The sequence below is a fragment of the Aethalodelphis obliquidens genome, unplaced genomic scaffold, assembly GCF_003676395.1.
Source record: "Aethalodelphis obliquidens isolate GAN/ISIS:26980383/991018 unplaced genomic scaffold, ASM367639v1 scaffold31, whole genome shotgun sequence".
Classification (NCBI taxonomy): Eukaryota; Metazoa; Chordata; class Mammalia; order Artiodactyla; family Delphinidae; genus Aethalodelphis; species Aethalodelphis obliquidens.
The window spans coordinates 15,001,881-15,022,570 of NW_020837975.1; the positions used below are offsets into that span (position 1 = coordinate 15,001,881).

Here is a 20,690-nt window from a genome sequence, read left to right on the forward strand (position 1 = left end):
GTGTGGTGGTAAGCTTGTTGCCTGTGAGCATATCGGTGGGTTTGTGTGCACGCCACAGGAGGGGTCGTCTGGGCATGTGGTATACCTCCAGGTGGGTTTGCCTGCCAGGGACACCTGAGCGCACGACTGCAGCGGGACACACACTGCCCAGGTTGGATCTGTGAGTGTGCCCAGGTGCAGGTGTGCAAGCCCCCCGTGGGCATTCAGGAAGAGGCTGCCCCCCTGCACGTTTGGGTCTCTGCAGAGGGCCGCCCATTGCTCCCCCCTTACCAGGTCACTGCCACCATCCTCAGTGCACAGATTCCCAGGCCCCAGGTGACAGCCTGGTTAAAACTGCCTATGACTGGGGACAGAGACACCTGAATCTCAGGCCCAGACCCGCTTGCTCCACTCGCTCCAGGCTGAGGTGCCCTTGAGCTGGCATTGCCCCACCCAGGCAGTGGGAGTGTCCTCACCCAATGGGATGGGGTGACATGGAGGGAGGAGGGAGCAGCGAGGCTTCTCCCGCCCCCAGGAGCGCAGGGTCCCAAGATGAAGAGCTCAATACCCCAGCGCTCAGTAGGCTGGGGGGAGGTCCTGCCAGGACTTGGCACTGACTACAAAGTGTGGGGGGCACCCCCCAGCACTCCAGGCCGCCGGCTGGCCTGGGGGGAGGGGCTGTGACGTTCGGTGGCCTCATGCGGTAGCTAATTGCTGACCTGATGACTGGGCGGCCTGAGGAGTGGGGTGATGCCACTCGAGGAAGCAGGCGTCCTGGCTCAAGGAGGGGGCCCTGTAGGGATGGAGCAGGCCAGGCCTGTGCTCTGCAGAGGCTAAGGTGGCTGTGGCCGAAGGAGTAGGGGGTGGGGTTGCTGAGGCTGTGATCGTGGGAAAGGGCTTCTCCCCGGCTTCCCTCAGCTTCAAGGGAAAAGAGTTCAGAGGCTGGGGTGGGGGAGGGAGAGGGGGTGGAACAGGGGATTTGGGAAGGGGCTACAGTGGCGGGGGAGGGGGTGGAACAGTGGATTTGGGAAGGGGCTACAGTGGCGGGGGGGGCGGCGGGGAGGAGATGGTGGCCAAGACTTCCTCTTGCTTCCCCTTGCTTCCCCTCCACCTACACTCCCCCCACCTTCCCATCTCTCCCCACCCCCACCTTTGTCCCCTCTCTGGTCCCTGTGGCCCAGGTTGGTAAGGAAGGAAGGAGTGGATGGATGTCTCTTCGCACCACAAGGCCCCCAGGCACAAGCAGCCTACTTGGCCATACCTACCCTGCTGAAGGCCAGAACATCCAGGAGCTGTGGTGAGACTTCAGCTGTCCTCAAGGACAGGAAGAGAGGCACAGAGAACAGCACAGGCAAAGGCTGGGTAATGGGGTTTGTGAGGTTGATAGAGGACAGAGGCTTGGCTGCAATGGTTATGGGAAGAGAGGAGGTGGGCAGGGCCCACCTGCACCGAGGCCATTCTGCACCGAGGGCCACACTGTCCCTTCCTGTCAAAAACTGTCAGTAACCAGACTCAGAGATTCTCCCACATGCTGGCCACAGCTTCTGCCAAAGCAGGCCTGGCCTCAACTCCCGGACAGGGGCCAGGACCAGGTCAAGAGCCACACAGGATGGGGACCCCACCTCCCAAGTCCCCAGGTCCATCAACCCTAGAGAACCTGCAGCCCTGAGTGCCAAGAAACAGGACCCATCCATCTGTAGGTCAGTCCTCTGGGACCCTGGCGCCCCCTGTAGACAGGAAACTACACCAATGGGGGAGGGGCCACCACCTGTTTGGAGGAGGAGACAGACTTGCCCTCAAGGAAGCACACACACACACACACACCCCTTCAGGAACCTCCAGTGTGATGAAGACACAGACGTTGACCTCAAAGGTCCAATCTGAAATTGAGCTCCGTCCTCAGGAAGCTCCTATTCTGATGGAGACGTGTACTCTACCATCAGAGCTCATTCTGAAGGGTGAAACACAGCATTGGGCTTCAGGAAACCTACAGTCTGAGGGTAGACACACAAGCCCCACTGAATTTTTAGGGAGCCCCCAATATGTGGCAGACACAGATTAGACATTTTGGTGACTCTAGGGCTGCTGGAAAAGCAAATACAAGACGTCCTGTTAAATCTGAATTTCAGATAAACAACAAATAATGTTTTAGTATAAGTATATCCCATAAAACACATGGAGTATACTTATACTAAAAAAAAAAAAACCTATTCATTGTTTATTTGAAATTCAAATTTAACTGGACGTCCTGCATCGTTACTTGCCAAATTTGACAACCCTAGATGCCTCCAATCCGAGGGCGGGAGGACCCCCCAGACACGGAAATGCAGGTAAACATCTGAGCTTGCTCCTGCTCCTGGAGCAGTGGAGGGGCAGGAGGGGAGTCCTGGGGCGCCGGCTCGCAGCAGTTTAAAATTCCTTCCAGGCCAGATCCCTAATCCCTCGGTGCACAATGGCCGCCTTCTCCCCCGCCGCCCGCGCCCACGCCCTCCCCCGCGGGGCCGTGGCAGTGCCACCACGGGCCTCTTTAAGCCCCTTTGAAGCCGCCTGAGCCCCGCGCCGAGGGAGGCCCCGCCGCTATGCCAGCTATGCCAGCTATGTCCCCGCCGCCGCCGGCCACCACCGCTCCCCCATTAATGCTGGCTAATCTGGCTAATAAATAAACTCCCCTCCCAGCCTCGGCCCCCCGCTCGCTCCTCCCTGCTCCCCCAGAATTGATTTCAGGGCTCAGCTAGAACAAGCGCCCCCACTTCCTTCTGATGTCTCTGAGTGTTTTTTTCTCTCACTGCCCTAGGTCTGTTACCGCGTTGCATCTGCATCTCTTTCGGTCCACCTGCGCGCGGGGCGCCAGCCACATGGCTGGGTGCAGGGCACCGGACTCGAAGCCTGGGGAAGAGCCGCAGGACTGAGGAGCGCCCCCTGGAGGCGGGAGGAGGCCCAGGCCAAGCCCCCTCGCTGCCCCGCCCCAGGCCCCGCCCCACTCTGTCCGCGGAAGTGGGGAAGCACTGCGAGCAGCCACGGGACGGGTGACTGCTTGCCAGGAGAAGGCGCCGGCGCCTCCCGCGGCAGGAGTCGCTTCTCCGCGGCCTCTTTCGTCCCCTGCGTCCCTAGCCGGGCTTCCGAGAGTCTGACTCAGAGCCGAGCCCGCATCGCTTCACCTCCTACAACACACCCGGAGCGCGCGGAGAAATTACAGGATTGCAGGGGCACGGCTAGTGCGCTCCAATTACCCACCGCCGCTCTCCTCCGCGGCGCTCGGCGGCACGGGGACAACGCGCCGTAATTAGGCCGCCCCTCCCAGGTCCCGGAACCCGTCCCCCGTCCCCAGTAGCGCGCGCGTCGGTTCCTCCCGCTGCTTCCTGCCGCCCTCCGGGACTGCCCCCTTGGTCCCAGGAGAGAGCTATGAGACCCCCCCCAACCTGGGGTGGGGGGAGGGGAGGACTTGGAGACCCGTCCCTAGGCCTGAAGTGGGGAAGCCGGCCCCTCCCCTCCCGTAAGCCTACAGTCTTTGAGATCTCTGCAGGAAGGGACTGGGAGAGTGGGGAGGGGGCAGGACCCTCTCGTAGACATGGTCACTGAGGCCGACTGGAAAGTTAACTGTCCCGGGCGGGGGTGGGTAGGGCACCCGGGCGATAGTATCCCATTTTGCACTGAAGGCTCAGACAAGTAAAGGCTCTCAGGGAAGACCACCCAGCTAGAACTTCCAGATCAGCTCATTTAAGGAGCCGGACAGGCTCCTTCCCCTGCCTGGGGAATTACATTCCTGCGAAGAAAGGTGATACCCCCGCCGCAGACTGGAGTGCTGGCAGCCGACCAGCTGTGGCCTGTTGGCCACAAGGGAGCTGGTGAAGTGTGGCTCAAGTCTTCCATCCCAGGAAGGGTGGGAGGAGGCCCTGAAGACACAGAAGCCAAGCCTGGTGGCCAGCACTTGAGGGGAGCAACTTGGCTGTCAGCTTCTTTATCCAAACCAGGCTCCAACCTCTCCACTATCAGGAATTTTTTCCTGATGCCCAGGGGGTTGCAAACTGATGGCCTTGGGCCAAGTTTAATCTTCAGTGAGGTTTTTTTGACCTTCAGTGAGTATGTGGTTTTTATATTCTACGGACAATGTGGGCTGCCCTCCCCATTGGCAAAGGCCAGTGTGGCCACACTAGGTCCCCAAGTCATTTGAGTTTGAGACCTTGATTTAGACCGGCCCACCTGGCCTGCGCCTTTAGCCTTTTCCTCATTTTCTAGGATCTCAGTCTGCACTATTGCACCTTTGTAGTTTTTGCATGTTCTCAGTAAGCGTGCCAAGATGAGTGTCCCTCCGAGCCCCGCCTTATGCTCCCTACATGTGGGGCCAGTGGTGGTTGCATATGCTTCTGGAAACCCCTCTGGCAGCCACTTTTTTCATCTTGAATATCGGTCTCTGCCTTGGGTAGGCACCAGATCTTTTCCAGTGGGGGTGACATGGTATTTTCTGCCATGAGACCAGAGGTTCCTTGAAGGCAGGATATTGGATCTCTCCCTTAGACTGGGATCTCACTGAGGGCTAGGGGAAGGGAGTGTGGAGGTAGTATCTTCCATCATAGCGAGCTCCCTGAGGATGGGGCTGTGTCTCCCCTCAGACTGGGGCTCCTTGAAGGCATTAGATTCTCCCCTCAGACCGGGGCTCCCTGAGGGCAGGGCTGCGTCTCCCCTCAGTCTGGAGCTCCTTGAAGGCATTGGATTGTCCCCTCAGATGGGGCCTTTGCACCCATCTCACCCCTCTGGCTCTCGGCTGCCCGTAGGCATTCCTCCCAGGACGCTGTTTGTCACGCTTCGATGAATGAAACCTACTAAGAATAACTCAGTCCTTGTAGTCTCTAAAGGACAAGGGTGTTGGAGGGGGCGGGCGGAGACTGCTGATTGTGGAGAGGCTGGTGGAGGATGGACACAACTATTCATTCAATAGCATTTTCCCCGGTGCCCATCTGGACACTGGCAGGAGACACGGGGTGCCACAGAGCCCCCTACTATGCCATTCCTGCTGTTGCCAGTAGGGGGATGGCTACAGGACTCCTGAGATAGAACTCCCACCCCCCTTCTTCACAGCCTTCCCACCCCAGAAGTCATCACCTCAGTGCCACCCAGCCCTCTGTATGCCTGCCACCAAGTCCCTCTGCCTGGAAGTCAGGTGCTTGGGGTGGGGGACTGCTTCCAATGGCACAGGCGCTGTGGCAGGGAGTGCCTGTGGAGCAGCCTTCATCTTCTTCCTGCGGAGAACTGTCAGACTGACCACGGGGGAATGGAGAAGCAGTCTGAAAATGACAGAAGGGCATTTGGTGTTCTAATTGGGGGATGGGGTATGAGTGACCCAGAGGATGAACCCCTGTCCCCCACCCCCACTCCACTCTTCCTCCCTCATCCCGCCCCTTTCCACTCCCACACCTCAAGCCTCCAGTTAAGAACTGAGGGAACTTTCCAATGCAGCTGTTCTCCCGGGCACTTCACAGGGGGCCCGTGGGGTGGGGAGGCTGTGACCTTAACCCGCGTCTCTGGATGAGGCCTTCCTGGCATTCCGCCCTCACCTGCCACCTCTTGAAACGGACATTTCGACCTGGTCAGCCTGTGAGCCAGGCAGCCTGGTATGATACCAGCTCTGCCACTGATCCCACTGTGACCTTGAGAAGCCATTTGCTCCCTGGGCCTCAGTTTCCCCACACATAAAATGAGTTTTGTCTAGGTTTCATGATTTTCAAACCTTTCTTTTTTAAAAATAATGGATCCTTTTACTTAAATAGTAACTTATGTGGAGTCTCACTAGTAACAGAAAAAGTTTGGGGTTCTATGGTCACAGTAGGAGTGGGGACCCAGAGCCCCAGTATTTAGTCCATCATACATGTGCGTGCACACACGTGCGCACACACACACACGTGCACGCAGATTGGCTCCAGGGCACTCCACAGAGCCCACTTCACTAACCTCTGAACCCTGAAATCCCCTGTGCAAACATTCTGGGGCCCTTCCAGGGCTGGGAGCTCTAGAACTGGGGGTGCTGACAGCTCTAAGGATGAGGCAGTGACTCTGGGCCACCCCGGTGTAGAGAGCAGGGCTGAGGGGTCATGGGGTGGGGGGACAGAGCTGGTAGGGGACGTCCTTGCCACCCCGGGTAATGCCACTGAGGCTGGCCAAGGGCCTGGGTCCAAAGCTGGGTCCATGCACACCCTCTGTGCCTACCTGAGCCAGAAGTCAAGTAGGCTTGTCTGGCCCTGGACCCCCTCAGTTGGGGGGAGGGGGGACACATGGGGACTGAGTTCCCTTCCCCAGCAGGAAGGGCAGCAGGTACAGGCGGGAGCCTCTGGCAGCCTTTCTCTGGAATCCCTCCCGCCATGCCCAGGGCAAGGGCCAGAGTGTCAGGGTGGGGGCTGAGCACCAGGAAGCCCCAGTGGGGTAGCATTCCCCACTGCAGGAGACACGGGAACCTCGCAGCACCCCTAAAGCTGGACGTTTGAGGATTTGGTGATGATGGAGAATGCAGGTGGGAGGGGGCCTGTCAGACTCTGGTGACAGGAAGGCAACAGTGAGGAAAGGAGAGGAGCAAATGCCACACAGGGAAGAAAATTGCACCAGTAAGAGGCAGGCCAGGGTCTGGGGTCCCAGCTTAGGGCAGCAGGGAGTGTCCCTCCAAAGTGGGGGAACAGCGGAAGCAGCCCCGTCCCTCCTTGCTGGCAGGTGGACTGTGTTCAGGAGTCACCAGAAGGTGCCGCCCCCTCCCTTACATGCCCAGGCAGCCCTGGAGGGACCATGGCTCCCGATTTCCCTCCAGGAGCACGTGGGGGAGCACAGGAGTCTCCCCCAGCCCACTTCCCTGGGACGTATGATGAGGGGGGAAGAGCTACCCCACCATCCTCTATCCCAAACACACACACACACACACACACACACACACACACACACACACACACAACACACACACACTGGCATTTGTCCCCTAGAGACTTCACAGCCTCAGCCTCGGAAACTCAGGGATCGCCGCCGTGTGCCAGGCATGGCTCTGGGCACTGGGGGCTCCAGGAATGGAAAAGGCAGCCTAGGTCTCTGTCCCTGTGGTTCTCACATTCTAGGGAGGGAGTGACAGATCAAAAAGTTACAAACGAATCAAGTTCAGGTCATGATGAGATAACCACTGGAGTGGAGAGTGTTGGATGGGTGGGGCAGTTTAGATGGGGTCATCAAAGAAAGTCCCCGTGAGGAGGTGACCTTCCAATAGAGACCTGAGCTACAAGAAGCTGGTTGTGCTCTGGGGCCAAAGGACTCCAAAAATGTACAATATTTTTAATAGAAAGGATGTAAACAGAAAAGAACGTGTATCCATAAACGTTGGGGCAGGGACATGAGAGTTGTTTCTGGAACATCTGTGATTTCTCCAGGACAGCGACAGGAAATTCCTATTCGTCATCTACTTCCCTATTCAGAACCCTTGTGTCAAATAGTATTATTTTCATTTTACAGATAAGAAATATGAAGCCCACAGAGGTTATAGTCTGATTCATTTAAAAAGATCTATTAGGTTTTAGCCTCTGAAAACACTATAATAAATCCCATGTAGGCCGTGCCCTCTGAGGTCCTACAGTCTGAGAGCACAGAGGAGGATCAGGGAGGGCTTCCTAGAGAAGGAGTCCATGTCTACGCTGAGTCTGAACGGATGAAGAGGGGGTGACAGGGGAAGTGATGAGGTGAGGAGGGAACCAGGGGGCACCAGTGGCAGGGATGCTGTGGGGAGAAATAAAAGACTGAGGAGGGGATCCTGCCCGGCTGCCTGGTCAGCAACTTGAGGGGGTGGGGTGGTGAATGAGGACCCTGCAGGCAGGTAGAGAGGCAGGAGGGCAAAGGGGGCCACCTGGTGTGGCTGTTAGGCAAGGTAGGTCGGGTGGGGCCGCTTCCAAGTCTCTGGTGACCCGGCCCCCGTGAGTGATGGGGTTACTAGTGGCAAAGGGTGGCGCCAGTCGACAGCAAGGACAACTCACACCGGCTCACACACTCCACACACACACACACGCAGACAGGCAAGCGCCCACCACACACGCACGCGCGCACGCGGAGCTGGTCTGCATTGATGAGGGGATGGGGGGAGGCACAGAACAGCAGGACCCCAGCATAGCTCAGGCCTCGGGCCCTAAGCACCTCTTTCTGGGGCGCCAGGGCAGAGGCCCCTCCACAGCCCCCTCCAAGGATCTCAGGCCCCTTGCCCTCCCCCTGCTCCCCATAAGCTCTGAGGCCTCGCCTCTTGACACCTTGTCCAGGGTATGCAGACTCAGTGCTGGTCACTCACCAGGGATGCGGGCCTGGGCATCGCGGCCAGCAGTGGAATCCAGACTCACAACAGACCCTGCCGGCTGGAGTGAGCAGGCCACACTGGAGAGGCGAGCATGCGTAGGGTCAACGTAGGGACTCACAATTAGGCCTCTACACAGCAGTCAGAAGCAGGCTGGGGGCGGCCACATGTAAGGTCAGTTCAGATGAGCATTCCTGGGAGGGGACTTGTCCCCCAGGGCAAGCAGCAGCCAGAGAGAGAGGGGTGCCCCTGACCTTGAGCTGACCAGGCCCTCCTGGAGCAGTGGGTCCAGACCTGGGTGTCTCCCTCTCCAGGGGCTGATGACAGAGAGTGACAGGGTGGGGAGGCGTCCAGAAACCCCATCATATGAGAAACTGCCGCTGGCAAATTTCCTGTTCCTCCCTAGTCTTTTTTTTTTTTTTTCTCGGTACACGGGCCTCTCACTGTTGTGGCCTCTCCCGCTGTGGAGCACAGGCTCCGGACACGCAGGCTCAGCGTCCATGGCTCATGGGCCCAGCCGCTCCGCGGCATGTGGGATCCTCCCGGACCGGGGCACGAACCCGCGTCCCCTGCATCGGCAGGCGGACTCCCAACCACTGCGCCACCAGGGAAGCCCCTCCCTAGTCTTCATATCAGCTAAAGCACCGCTTCCTCAGGAAAGCCTTTTCTGACCTCTCTGTGGATTATGTCCCACTTTTATATGCTCTGCCTACCACCCTGCCCTGGTCCCAGGGTGGCTTTTACCAGAGGCAGCGAGACAGTTATCTGTGGAATTGTTCTGTTCGCAGCGTCTCCCTGACTAGATGGTGAGCGCCCTGAGGTCAGGGCTGGATGTGCTGCTGCTCAGTATTGTCTTCCTGATGCCTGGCACGGAGAAGTCCATAAATGTCTGCAGAGGGAGGGAAGGAGGAGCGGGCAGGAGGGAGGGAGAGAAGGAGAAAGGGAAGGGGGAAGGAGGGAGGGAAGGGGAGGAGGGAAAGAAGGAGGGGGGAAGGAGAGAGGGAGGGAAGGAAGGAAGGGAAGGAGGGAGGGAGGAAAGGCGGAGAGGGGGAGGGAAGAATGGAGGGGGAGCTGAATGAACTTTGAACCCTCCAAGCGCTGCCATATAAAGGAGGACAGAAGGACCAGCAGCAGAAGGTCAACCTAGGAAGTCAGATTTCAAATTACCAACAGTAAGGTTTTAAAAGTCAGATGGTCACATTGTGGACTGGGCTGCCCCAGAAGACTGAGCAGGGTGAGTTTAAGCAGAACCAAGAGGAACACTTCTCAGACGTACTATTACTTGAACGAATGGTGGAACCAATGAAGATGAATGAATGGATGAAAAATGGCAACGACAGAGCATTTCACGCACTGAGCAGAGGCTGGAGTCTGATCTTTGTCCCAGAACTGGGTCTGTGGGTCCGGCCCCACCTGGATGAAGAGCCGTGGACCTGTCCTCAAGGCGCTCGGCCTAGCGAGAGATGCACACAGCACACGCACATACAGGAAAGAACACTTCTTTTTTTTTTTTAAATATCTGGCGCATTTTCCTTTCGGAATTGCTTCCAGAGCTAGAGTTTAATTAATTTATTTTATTTATTTTTGCTGTGTTGGGTCTTCGTTTCTGTGAGAGGGCTTTCTCTAGTTGTGGCAAGTTGGGGCCGCTCTTCATCGCGGTGCGCGGGCCTCTCTTGTTGCAGAGCACAGGCTCCAGACGCGCAGGCTCAGTAGTTGTGGCTCACGGGCCTAGTTGCTCCGCGGCATGTGGGATCCTCCCAGACCAGGGCTCGAACCCGTGTCCCCTGCATTAGCAGGCAGATTCTCAACCACTGCGCCACCAGGGAAGCCCCCACACTTCTGATCCATCCAGCAGTGCCAGACGCGTGGTGCTGAATGACACTCACAGCGGGGCCAGGAAAGAGGCGTCTTGGGAGCAGCTCACCCCTGAATCCCCTCCCACATCTCCCAGCTTTCCCAAGGAGGCCACAGTCCGGAGCCCCCTTTGGGCCACTTTCCCAGAGGATGACCCCTCAATAGGAGTCTGTCCTGAGGTCTGTGCCCCTCTGGCAGCTTCCTCCTCACGGTGAGAGGTAGGGCTGGGAAGGAGGAACAAGACACCTGGCCTCACTTGGCAAAGGCCTGGCCTGCAGAGCCTGGGGTGGGCAGGGGGCAGCACCCTGGCTCTGGGTCCCCTATCCTGGCAAGTTCAGAAGCCTGAGACAAGTGCCCAGCCCACGCCTAGATGCACCTCCCCACCCCCATGAGCTTCCTGAGAGTAGAGATTGTGTCTTATCTGTCTCTATGCCACCCCCCGACAGAGGAGGCGCCCAGCGCAGGGACCGGGGATACAGTAGCATCTAGACAGGAACTGGGCAGAGCCTGAGGCCCCCTGGGACCCCCAAGGCTGGGACCAGGTTGGACTCGTCTCCCGTCCATGCTCGGAGCCTGCCCTGTCACCAGCAGCCCTGTCACGGTCAATGACTGTCAGTGACTCACAGCCAGCTGTGGGCATGGAACGGAGAAAGTGGCCCCCTGCTGAGCTCATGAACTCACAATTAGGCCTCTACACCCCCTCACCACGGACAGCCTCCCAGCCTCCACGCACGCACGTCCCAGGCTGCCCTTCCCCAACCGCAGCGTGCCTCTTACTGCTTATTTTAGCCTGATGAAGCCTCTTGAAATGTCAGAGCTGGAACCAAGCTCAGGATCATGCAGCTCAACCCTCTCACTCAACCAGGGAGAAAATGGAGATTCAGAGAGAGTAAGTGACATGTTTCAGGTCACACAGCTAATTGGTGGTATGGCCAGAAATTGACTGCAGGCTTTGGGGGCCCAAATCCAGCTGTCCTTAACTTTGGGCAGATGGCGTGGGGTGCAATCTGCTTCAGGCAGCCCCTCGCCAGACTTCTGGAGCCTCTGGAGCCAGCATGCCTGAATTTGAACCCCAATTTGCCAGTTATCACCTGGGAGACTATAGGCAAGTTACTCAGCCTCTCCATACCTCTGTTTCCCCATCTGTAAAATGGGGCTAACAGTGGTCCCTACTTCCCAGGTTAGTGTGAAGACTGAATGAGTCTTCAAAATATATTTTGAATTGCTGAGCGCAGTGCCAGGCACAGAACGAGCACTGAGAACGCGTGAGTTAACCTTCCTGGATGGTTGGTGGAGTCACCAAGACTTGGTCCTTCGTGTGGAAAGTTCAAAATTTTGGTTTTATCAGTTTGCCGAAGGGTGAGCAGATCCCAGGAGACTGGTCATATAACCAGGCTTGCAACAAACTGATGGATGGTGGGGACAGAGGTGGCTGTCAGAAGGACCACGTTGGCCACAGTGGCTGCCTCCTGCTCTGGCAGCCACCCCCTGAGATCTAAAGATTGCAGACCTCACAGCAAGGGCAGCTGGAGATTTTCAGGGCTGTTCAAGCTGGGTGAGCCTGAAGGATGCCCTTTTGAACTCAAGAATGGGCCTCTGTTCATCTGCAAAATAGGAGAAATCATAGCGTCTAACTCACACAGCATCAGCGGCCGTGGTACCTTTCCAGCCTTCCTCCCTCGCCATCTTGAGGCCAGTTGTCTCCATTCAGAGCAGCATCTCCTGGACCCACTTGGATAAATATTGACGAATTCTTCTCCTTCCACGTCCCTCCTTTATCAGTCACCAAAGCCCTGACACCTCACACCAGATGAAGTATGATCCCACAACACGTACAAGATTGGGGTGGTCTCATTCCAGCCCCAGAGATGATTGTTGAATGGATAACTTAGTGAACCAATGAATGGAGCAGTTCCCAGAACCTCCTGAAAACTCACCCTGGGCTCCCAACATTGGGCAGCTCTCTCCAGAGCCCCAGCCACATGCTAGGTCTGAGGAAAGGCTTCCCTACAGCTGTTTCATCCACCCTTACCATCTCTCATCTCTCACTAACATGGCAACCTTTCTCTGCCTCCATCCCCCACACACACCATGCAGTCTAGACAACCAGGTGTGTTTGCAGCCTCCCCCAGCAGGAGTGCTGCTGTCACAGCTGTAGCCACTGCCCACATGTCGGGTGGTCAGTCTCTAGCACTCTCCTGCTCCCCAAGTCACAGCTGTCCATGCTAAATGCTAAATGTCCCACAACGCACAAGGCCATCTGCACAGTGAAAAATTGCACCCCTTCCTTCATTGGAGAAACACTGATTCTAGTCAAAAATACTTACTGTGTAGTTGTCGTAACTAAGAGCCATGGAGGATAAGGGACTGGCCCAAGATTACACAGCACATTTGTGTTATAGGCAATCCAATGAGGGGAACCCAGGAGTTCTCCTTCTTAAGAATTTCAGTGTCATCTGTTCAAAATCCACCAGCAGTCACCAAATTTGAGGCACTATGGGAGAGTCAAAGACTAATGTGAGACTAATGGGAAGGCTGCACAGAAGTGTCGTTTGAGCTGAGCCTTGGAGGTTGGTTGGTTCATGGACCTGTGACTTCTCAAACTGGGGAGAGCATAATGGGCAACAGTGAGACATGAGGACTGGTGCCCAGGGGTGAAGGTGGCTGAGAAGTGAGCACAGATTTGGGGGAGAAAGCAGTGGAGAATGGGGAGTGGCTGAAAGGTGAATTGAGGCTAGATCACAGAGGACTTTGCATGTCAACTGAGGGTTGGGATTTTCTGCTACATGCAATACGAAGCCACTGAAAATGTCAGAGTAGAAGGTGGGCAATGATGAGCTCTCTGCTTAATAGGAAGATTACTGAAGCCGCCTGTGGAGAAACAGTGGGAGAGAAATTATGGGCGCTGGAAACCACTGTCTGAACAGTCCTCATGAAAGACACACATGAAGTCATAGACGAGAACAGGGTCAAAGGGATGGGGCAGGGGAATGAAGACCACCTCAGAGCCAAGCAACATTGCAAGGATTGGTGATGTCCTTAACATTAAAACAAGTGATATCTGAGTTTGAGTTCCCCTGGAAGTAAACCCTAAGAAAGGATTTGAGGGAATTCCCTGGTGGTCCAGTGGTTAGGACTCTGAGCTTCCACTGCAGGGGGCACTGGTTTGATCCCTGCTTAGGGAACTAAGATCCCGCATGCCACATGGCACGTCCAGAAAAAAAAAAAAGATTTGAATATAGTTTATTTGGAAGATCACCTCAAAGAATAACAGTAGGGGAGTGGGGAACTCAGGCAGGAAAGGGAAGACAGCAACAACAACAAAAAATGTGTATTACATCAAGCCAGTTACCCCTGTGGGCTACTGGAGATCAATCTTGCTGGAAATCTCCGGGAACACACACTTCTGAGTTAATCCTTAAAGGGCAAGGGAGTTGGGAGTATCTATCCACTGACTCACACCAGGCATTGTTTGAGGATTGCTCCTGGGAGCATTAACTCTCTGGTACTTCTGGAATGCTCCACATGCAGGAGCAGACTCTGCAGCCAGAAAAAGTCCTCAGGTACAGTCTCGGGTGCTTGCAATTGGAAGCCACCAGGTAGATGTGTAGGAAAATGGTGAGTACCTGTAAGATGGAGCAAGGCACTGATGGTGTCTGCAACACATATTATTTACATACAAGTTGAGTGAATTAGCCAAGATGGCTCCCCATCTAAAAGTGACTCCATAAGTGAACTAGGTGGGAGTTTTCTGAGAGAGGGCCTTGACAGCTGAAATGCCTAGCTTCTGTGACCCCAGGAAGGCAGAGAAGGAAGCTGAAGTACAATAATTTGTTCTATCAATTTTTGCTTTATATATTTTGATGCCAAGTTATCAAGTGCATACAAATGTAGAGTTATATCTTCCTAGTGAATTAAGCTTTATATCATTAGGAAGTAGCTCTCTTTACACCTAATAATGCTTTAAAATCTCGTCTTATTTTGACATAGCTCCACTAGCTTTTTGTTTGGTTAGTGTTGTGTGTTATATCTTTTCCCATCCTTTATCTTTCTTTGTCTCTATATGTCAGGTACCTCTGTGTAAGCAGTGTATAGTCGAATTTTGGTTCTTATCCAAAATAAGTTTGAAAATCTGAAAGTCTTTGCCTTTTAATGGGAAAATTTTACATATAATAAAATTACTTTTATACTTGGGTTTTAAATCTATTTTTTTATCTTGCTTCTATATGTTCTTCCTACTCTATGTTCCCTCTTCTCTCCTTTCTTTGTGCCTGAATTATTCTATTCAATTATCTTCCTCAATTATTTTGTGAAGTCATTCACTCTTTTACAGTTTCTTAGTAGTTACCCAGAGATTACAGCATGCATTCTTAACAAAGCCTAATATTAATTAACTCTTCTACTCTCTTCTCTCAAAATGTAGGCTAGGACCTTAGGGCCTTAACTCCCCCCAAACACTATCATATTATTTTTCTATACAGCCAGTATTATTTGATATTTACCCACGTATTTATCATTTTCATTGGTCTCCCTTCCTTTCTGCATCTCTGACCCCCCATTTGGGATTATTTTCTTCTGCCTGAAAAATATTCTATTACTGTGGGCTTGCTGGTGATGAATTCTCATGATTTTTATTAGCCTTAGTATTTATTTCATCTTCACCTGAATATTTTTTTCTGGGTATTGAAAAATAAGTTGGTGGTTATTTTCTTTCAGCTCTCTAAAGAATCCCATTGTCTTCTGGCTTCCATTGTTTTCCATTAAGAAATCAGCTGTGGGCTTCCCTGGTGGTGCAGTGGTTGAGAATCTGCCTGCTAATGCAGGGGACACGGGTTCGAGCCCTGGTCTGGGAAGATCCCACGTGCCGCAGAGCAACTAGGCCCGTGAGCCACAACTACTGAGCCTGTGCGTCTGGAACCTGTGCTCCGCAACAAGAGAGGCCACCATAGTGAAGAGGCCCGCGCACCGTGATGAAGAGTGGCCCCCGCTTGCCGCAACTAGAGAAAGCCCTCGCACAGAAACGAAGAGCCAACACAGCCAAAAATAAATATAAAAATAAATGAATAATTAAAAGATTACTATTTAAAAAAAAAGAAATCAGCTGTATATCCAGTTTGTTGTCCCTTTGAAGGTAATCTGTTTTTCTCTGTTTTTAAAATCTCCTTATTTTTGATTTTCAGCTTTTAGTTTTATCTAGTAGTAAAAATGTACTTTTTCATTTTACGCTGATAGGCCTAGGTATATATTCCTTCTACTTCTCCTGATTGAGGTTCTTAGAGCTTACTAAAGAAACGGATTGGTGTCTTTTATCAGGTTTTGAAAGATCGCAGCCATTATTCCTTCATATCTTGCTTCTACCCCATTCTCTTGAGCCTTCTTACTCTTTCCTTTGGTCTATTCGACTCTCTTCTATGTTTTCCAACCTTTTCCCTTTCCATGCTTCATTCTGGATATTTTTTCTCATCTAGCTTCAATTAACTAATTCTCTATCAGCTTTGTCTAGTATGCTGTTAAACCTATCCTTTGTATTCTTAGTGTCAGGTATTATAACGTTCAGTTCTAGGATTTCCATGTTGAAAAAAATAGTTTCAATTCTCTGCCAAAATTCTTTTTTTCTTCCAGTTTTATTGAGATATAATTGACATACAGCACTGTATACATTTAAGGTGTACAGCATAATGATTTGACTTACATAAATCATGAAATGATTATCTCAATAAGTTTATTGAACATCCATCATCTCATATAAATACAAAATGAAAGAAATAGAAAAAAATATTTTTCTTGTGATGAGAACTCTTAGCATTTACTCTTTTAACAACTTTCATATATAACATACAGCAGTGTTAATTATATTTATCATGTTGTACATTATATCCCTAATACTTATTTATCTTATAACTAAAAGTCTGTACCTTTTGACTGCCTACATCCAAATCCCCCTACCCTGACTCCCTTCCTCTGCTAACCACAAATTTGATATTTTTCTATGAGTTTGATGGACGTATCCATATAATTGACCTACAACACTATGTTAGTTCCTGTTACACAACACAGTGATTTGGTATTTCTATACATTTCAAAATGATCACCATGATAAGTCTAGTTATGATATATCACCCCTACAAAGATATTACATAGTTATTGACTATGTTGCTCCACATGGGCATTTCATACCCATTATTCATTTCTTTTGCACTGGAAATCCGTACCTTTTAATCCCTCTCACCCATTTATTTCCTTCCCCATCTCCTCACCTCTTGCCTCTTTGTTCTCTGTATCTATAGCTCTGTTTCTGTTTTGTTATATTTGTTCATTTGCTTTGTTTTTTAGATTCCACATATAGTGAAATCATGCAGTACTTTTCTTTGCCTGACTTATTTCACTTAGCATAATACCCTCTAGGTCCATCCATGTTGTCACAAATGGCCAGATATCATTCTTTTTTATGGCTAAGTAATATTCCAACATATATATCTATATATCATCTATCTATCTATCTATCTATATATCACATATTCTTTACCCATTCATCTGTTAATGAGCACTTGGTTTGTTTCCATATCTTGGCTATCGTAAATAATGCTGCAGTGAACATAAGGGTGCATATATCTTTCTAATTAGTGTTTTTGTTTTCTTCAGATAAATACCCAGGAGTGGAATTGCTGGATAATATAGTAGTTGTATTTTTAATTTTTTGAGGAGTCTCCATACTGTTTTCCACCGTGGCTGCAACAACTTACATTCCCACCAACAGTGCAAAAGGGTTCCCTTTTCTCCACATTCTCGCCCATCTGCCAAAATGCTAAGCATTATATTTTAAAATTTTAAATCTACATGCATAACTCCAACATCTAGAGAGGATGTTATAAATGTTTTCCTTATATATTTGTTCATGTTGTCTCATCATGTGTCTGGTTTTTTGTTTTTTAGGTTTTGGGGGGAGTCTTGGTTTTTTGGTTTTTGTGAGGTTATGTTTTTATGTGTGCATGCCCTGGACATTGTCTTTGCAAAATCATTTGTAGAAATTATCTAATACCAGGATGATATCTTCTTCCAGAGAGGATTTACAAGAGCCTGAAGGCACTAGCAACATTGGATCACCTTAATCCAATTTCAGGAATTGGGATGAGTCCAAGCTAAGCTGCAGCCTCTGTGAGAACCTGTCCACATCCAGATCATCCTTCCTTCTCAGGTGCAGCCCTTTGGGGTCCCAATGCAAAGCAAGGGGGTCACCAAACACTTCTCTCGATAAGCCTTGTCTTTTATCCCCAGAAGACCCTCAAAAGCCCTGGTCAACCTTGCAGCACCTCAGTTGCTTCCTCCCCTCCCAAACGAAAAGCGTTTCTGAAGCCAGGTGCACCTCCCTAGTCTCCACATCCCAGCCCAATAATTCTCTACTGCCTTATTGATCTTATTAGCACTCAGATGCTTCAGTTTGTTCTTTTCTTATATGTGTGTGTGTGTGTGTGTGTGTGTGTATACACACATACTGTGTTTTCATATATATGTATATATACACATATTTTGATATATTTATATCTTCTCTAATTACCTTCAGCAGGAAGGTTAATCCACATTACCTAGTCTACTGTTTCTGAAAGCACCATGATGTGTAAGAAGTTTCTGAGACATTTGCAACAGTGTTAAAAAGGCGTGTGTGTTTTTTGAAGCTAACAGTTTACGCAACACAGATTAACATGTTATGGTTTGTCACAACAGAGTTTATGTTTCTGAGTTAAAAAAAGATCTGAGATTTATATAATTTATTGACTTTAATACCAAAGAGGGCTTGTTAATCAGGATTATAAACTGTAAAAGGGCAAAGTTAAATGACGAATTTATGTTTTGAACAAAGTTTCATGTTTTGAAAATAAAGTTAGATTCCAGGGCTCCCCTGGTGGCGCAGTGGTTGAGAGTCCGCCTGCCGATGCAGGGGACACAGTTTCATGCCCCGGTCCGGGAAGATCCCACATGCCGCGGAGCGGCTGGGCCCGTGAGCCATGGCCGCTGAGCCTGCGCGTCCAGAGCCTGTGTGTCCGGAGCCTGTGCTCTGCAACGGGAGAGGCCACAACAGTGAGAGGTCCGCGTACTGCAAAAAATATATATAAAAAAATTTTTTAAAAATTAGATTCCATGTTCATTTTAAAAGCACCATGACCTGGGGAAATTGACAGGACTGGTGGGTGGGTGGAAATTTATAAGAAGGGATGAGGAGTGGAGGGTTGGATCTGGGGTGATAGGGAGTGGAGAGCAATTAGATCTGGGGAGAACACAGTGAGTTCAGCACTGGATGCCTTCCTTTACTGGGTTGGAGGGAGTCTAGCAGGGAAGGCCGGTCAGTGGCCGGAAGTGGAGTTCTAACTGGGCGATCTGATAGAACAGAGACATGGACTTGGGAGCTGCTTGTGCACAGACTGGACTCAGACCAGGGGAATCAAGTGACCCCGGAGGAGTGTGTACAGAGACAGGAGATGCCATCAGAGCACTGGGCTTTGCGGGCAGAGGGAGGCAGAACAGGTGCCTGGTGGCAGGGAGAAGAAACACGTGGGCCCTGACGGCCCTGGGAAGAGGCTCTCTCGAAGCCCTGCGGGTCGTAGGGCCAATTTCCTCCAAGAGCTTGAGGTTGAGATGTGGGGGAGGTCTCTGCTGACGGGGAGAGCAGTTTCCGTAGAGTGTCGGGAACCCGGAGGCTACCAAGAAGGGGTTAGGGAGTGAGTGGGAGGCCAGGAAGCAGAGGCAATGTGTATACTCTTCTTTTTTAGAACGTGTGGGGCTCTGAAGGAAGGAATTGAGATGGTGATTAAAGGAAGAGCCATTGAGAACTACTGGAGGAAGTTTGTGGGCAGAAGGGAAGGAGCTAGGGCAGATGGAGGGACCAAAGAACCCCTGGAGACAGAGCAGAATGGAGGAAGTCAGCGCCCACCCCAGGGGGCCCTGAACTCCACCAATAGCTCTGATGATTCCCATTTTTCAGATGAGGAAAGTGAGATTCAGAGAGGCTGATTTTCCCAAGTGACTCCTAGAGGGAATTGGGACTGGGATGGGACCCAGGTGTGTCAGGTTACAAAGCCCACCCCTCGACTCCCAGCCCACCCACCCCCATCGTGATTTCAGAGTTTCCATGATCATGACCACCCCCGTCACCACCACACTGCCACCGTCATCACGCCCACCATGGCCTCCACCACTGTGACCACCACTGCCACTGTCCATCCCACCACAATAATTACGTTCACCAATACGAGATTTCCTGTGCCGAACACATGCAGTTTCTGTCTTTGGGGTCTCCTATTCTGAGAACATGCGAACAACAAAACAAACTAGCAGAGACAGTCAGCCAAAGCCTTTCGATCATACGGCCAGTCAGGGGTTCTGCTGGTCCATAGTCAGATGGCCGGCATTCCTGGCTTCTTCTTGGGGGAGGGGGCATTTCAGAAACTGGCTTTTCCATTTCCAAACGTCTTTTCTCACAGCAAGCTCCACAGGCCTCCCCATCACCCATCCTCACTCCACCCCAAATCCTCCATTCATTGTCTCTGAGCTGGGAAAATTAAACGGATTTTTCCAGGGGAAAATCCTTAGGGAAGGGAGTGTGTACAGAGATTAGGGCTGGGCTGAGGCCAAGTCATTCTTGGTCCTCCTCTGAGACTCTTGGCTTCCTGCAGGGACATGCTCCCACTCAATAGGGCCCCCTCCCCTCCCCCAACTCCCCACACCCCTCCCTGTTACAACCAGGGAGGGGAAGCCCGGGGCTGCAGCCCGGCCCCCCTACCCCGTGCCCACGGGCCCCAGAGCCTCCCCAGCCCTGCTCACAAGACCCTGTTCCCTGGGCTCCCAGGCCTCAGGCCTGGAGAGATGGAGGTCTGGGTTGTAAAGAGATATGGGGTGGGGAGGGGTAAGGCCTGAGGATGCTCAGAGAAGTTTCCATGATGAGTAGCTTGTCCTGAGCTGCTCTGTCAATTCCCCCTCCTTACTAATCCCAGGATTAGAGTAAGTGGAATTCGGGAATACAGGGGCTGGAGACTGGGAATGGGGCGCACCGTGGTGAGGAGTACCAGGCAGGCTTGCACCCGCTGTGTGGTCTGGGCAGGCATTGATCTCTCTGAGCTCCACTTACTCACTTGTCAAATGAGGATCATCAAGTCCAACCACAACTGGAGAGGACGCATATGAGACAGCGTTCGGTAAGCGGTGGCTAGCTGACTGTTACTGTTGTTATGAGCTCTAAGTGCAGAGAAGAGCCGGGAAGAACGGGCATTTCTTGAGCCCTGGAAGGCCAAGCGGTTCAGTGAGGAGAACATGGCATTGGCATCAGATAGTCTGGGCTGTACCTCCTCTCCACTCTGAGCCCGGCAATGACTCACCCTTCCCAGGCCTCCACTTCTGTGTTAATACATGCAATGCCTTACAGCCCTGCTTCAGGGACCGAGTGAGATCTAACACGGGCGTGGGTCTAGAGCAGTGTCTGTTGTGTCTGCCCCACTTCTATTTTGTCTCTGTCAGATCCCGATGAGTCCCATTCCCTCCCACAACTCACTAGGGCTGAGGACCCCTG

The 20,690-nt window shown here is 52.0% G+C and overlaps 1 protein-coding gene across 1 annotated transcript in view; it reads left to right on the forward strand.

The window, feature by feature from the left end:
* Positions 1-5,673, forward strand: part of LINC03040 (long intergenic non-protein coding RNA 3040) — a 56,164-nt gene extending 50,491 nt beyond the window's left edge. The window contains 4 exon segments of the mRNA XM_027126833.1: positions 1,046-1,482; positions 1,713-1,771; positions 3,021-3,114; positions 3,117-5,673. Coding sequence (XP_026982634.1) covers positions 1,046-1,482; positions 1,713-1,771; positions 3,021-3,114; positions 3,117-3,266 — 740 coding nt within the window. The 3' untranslated portion in view covers positions 3,267-5,673.
* Positions 5,674-20,690: the final 15,017 nt, after the last annotated feature.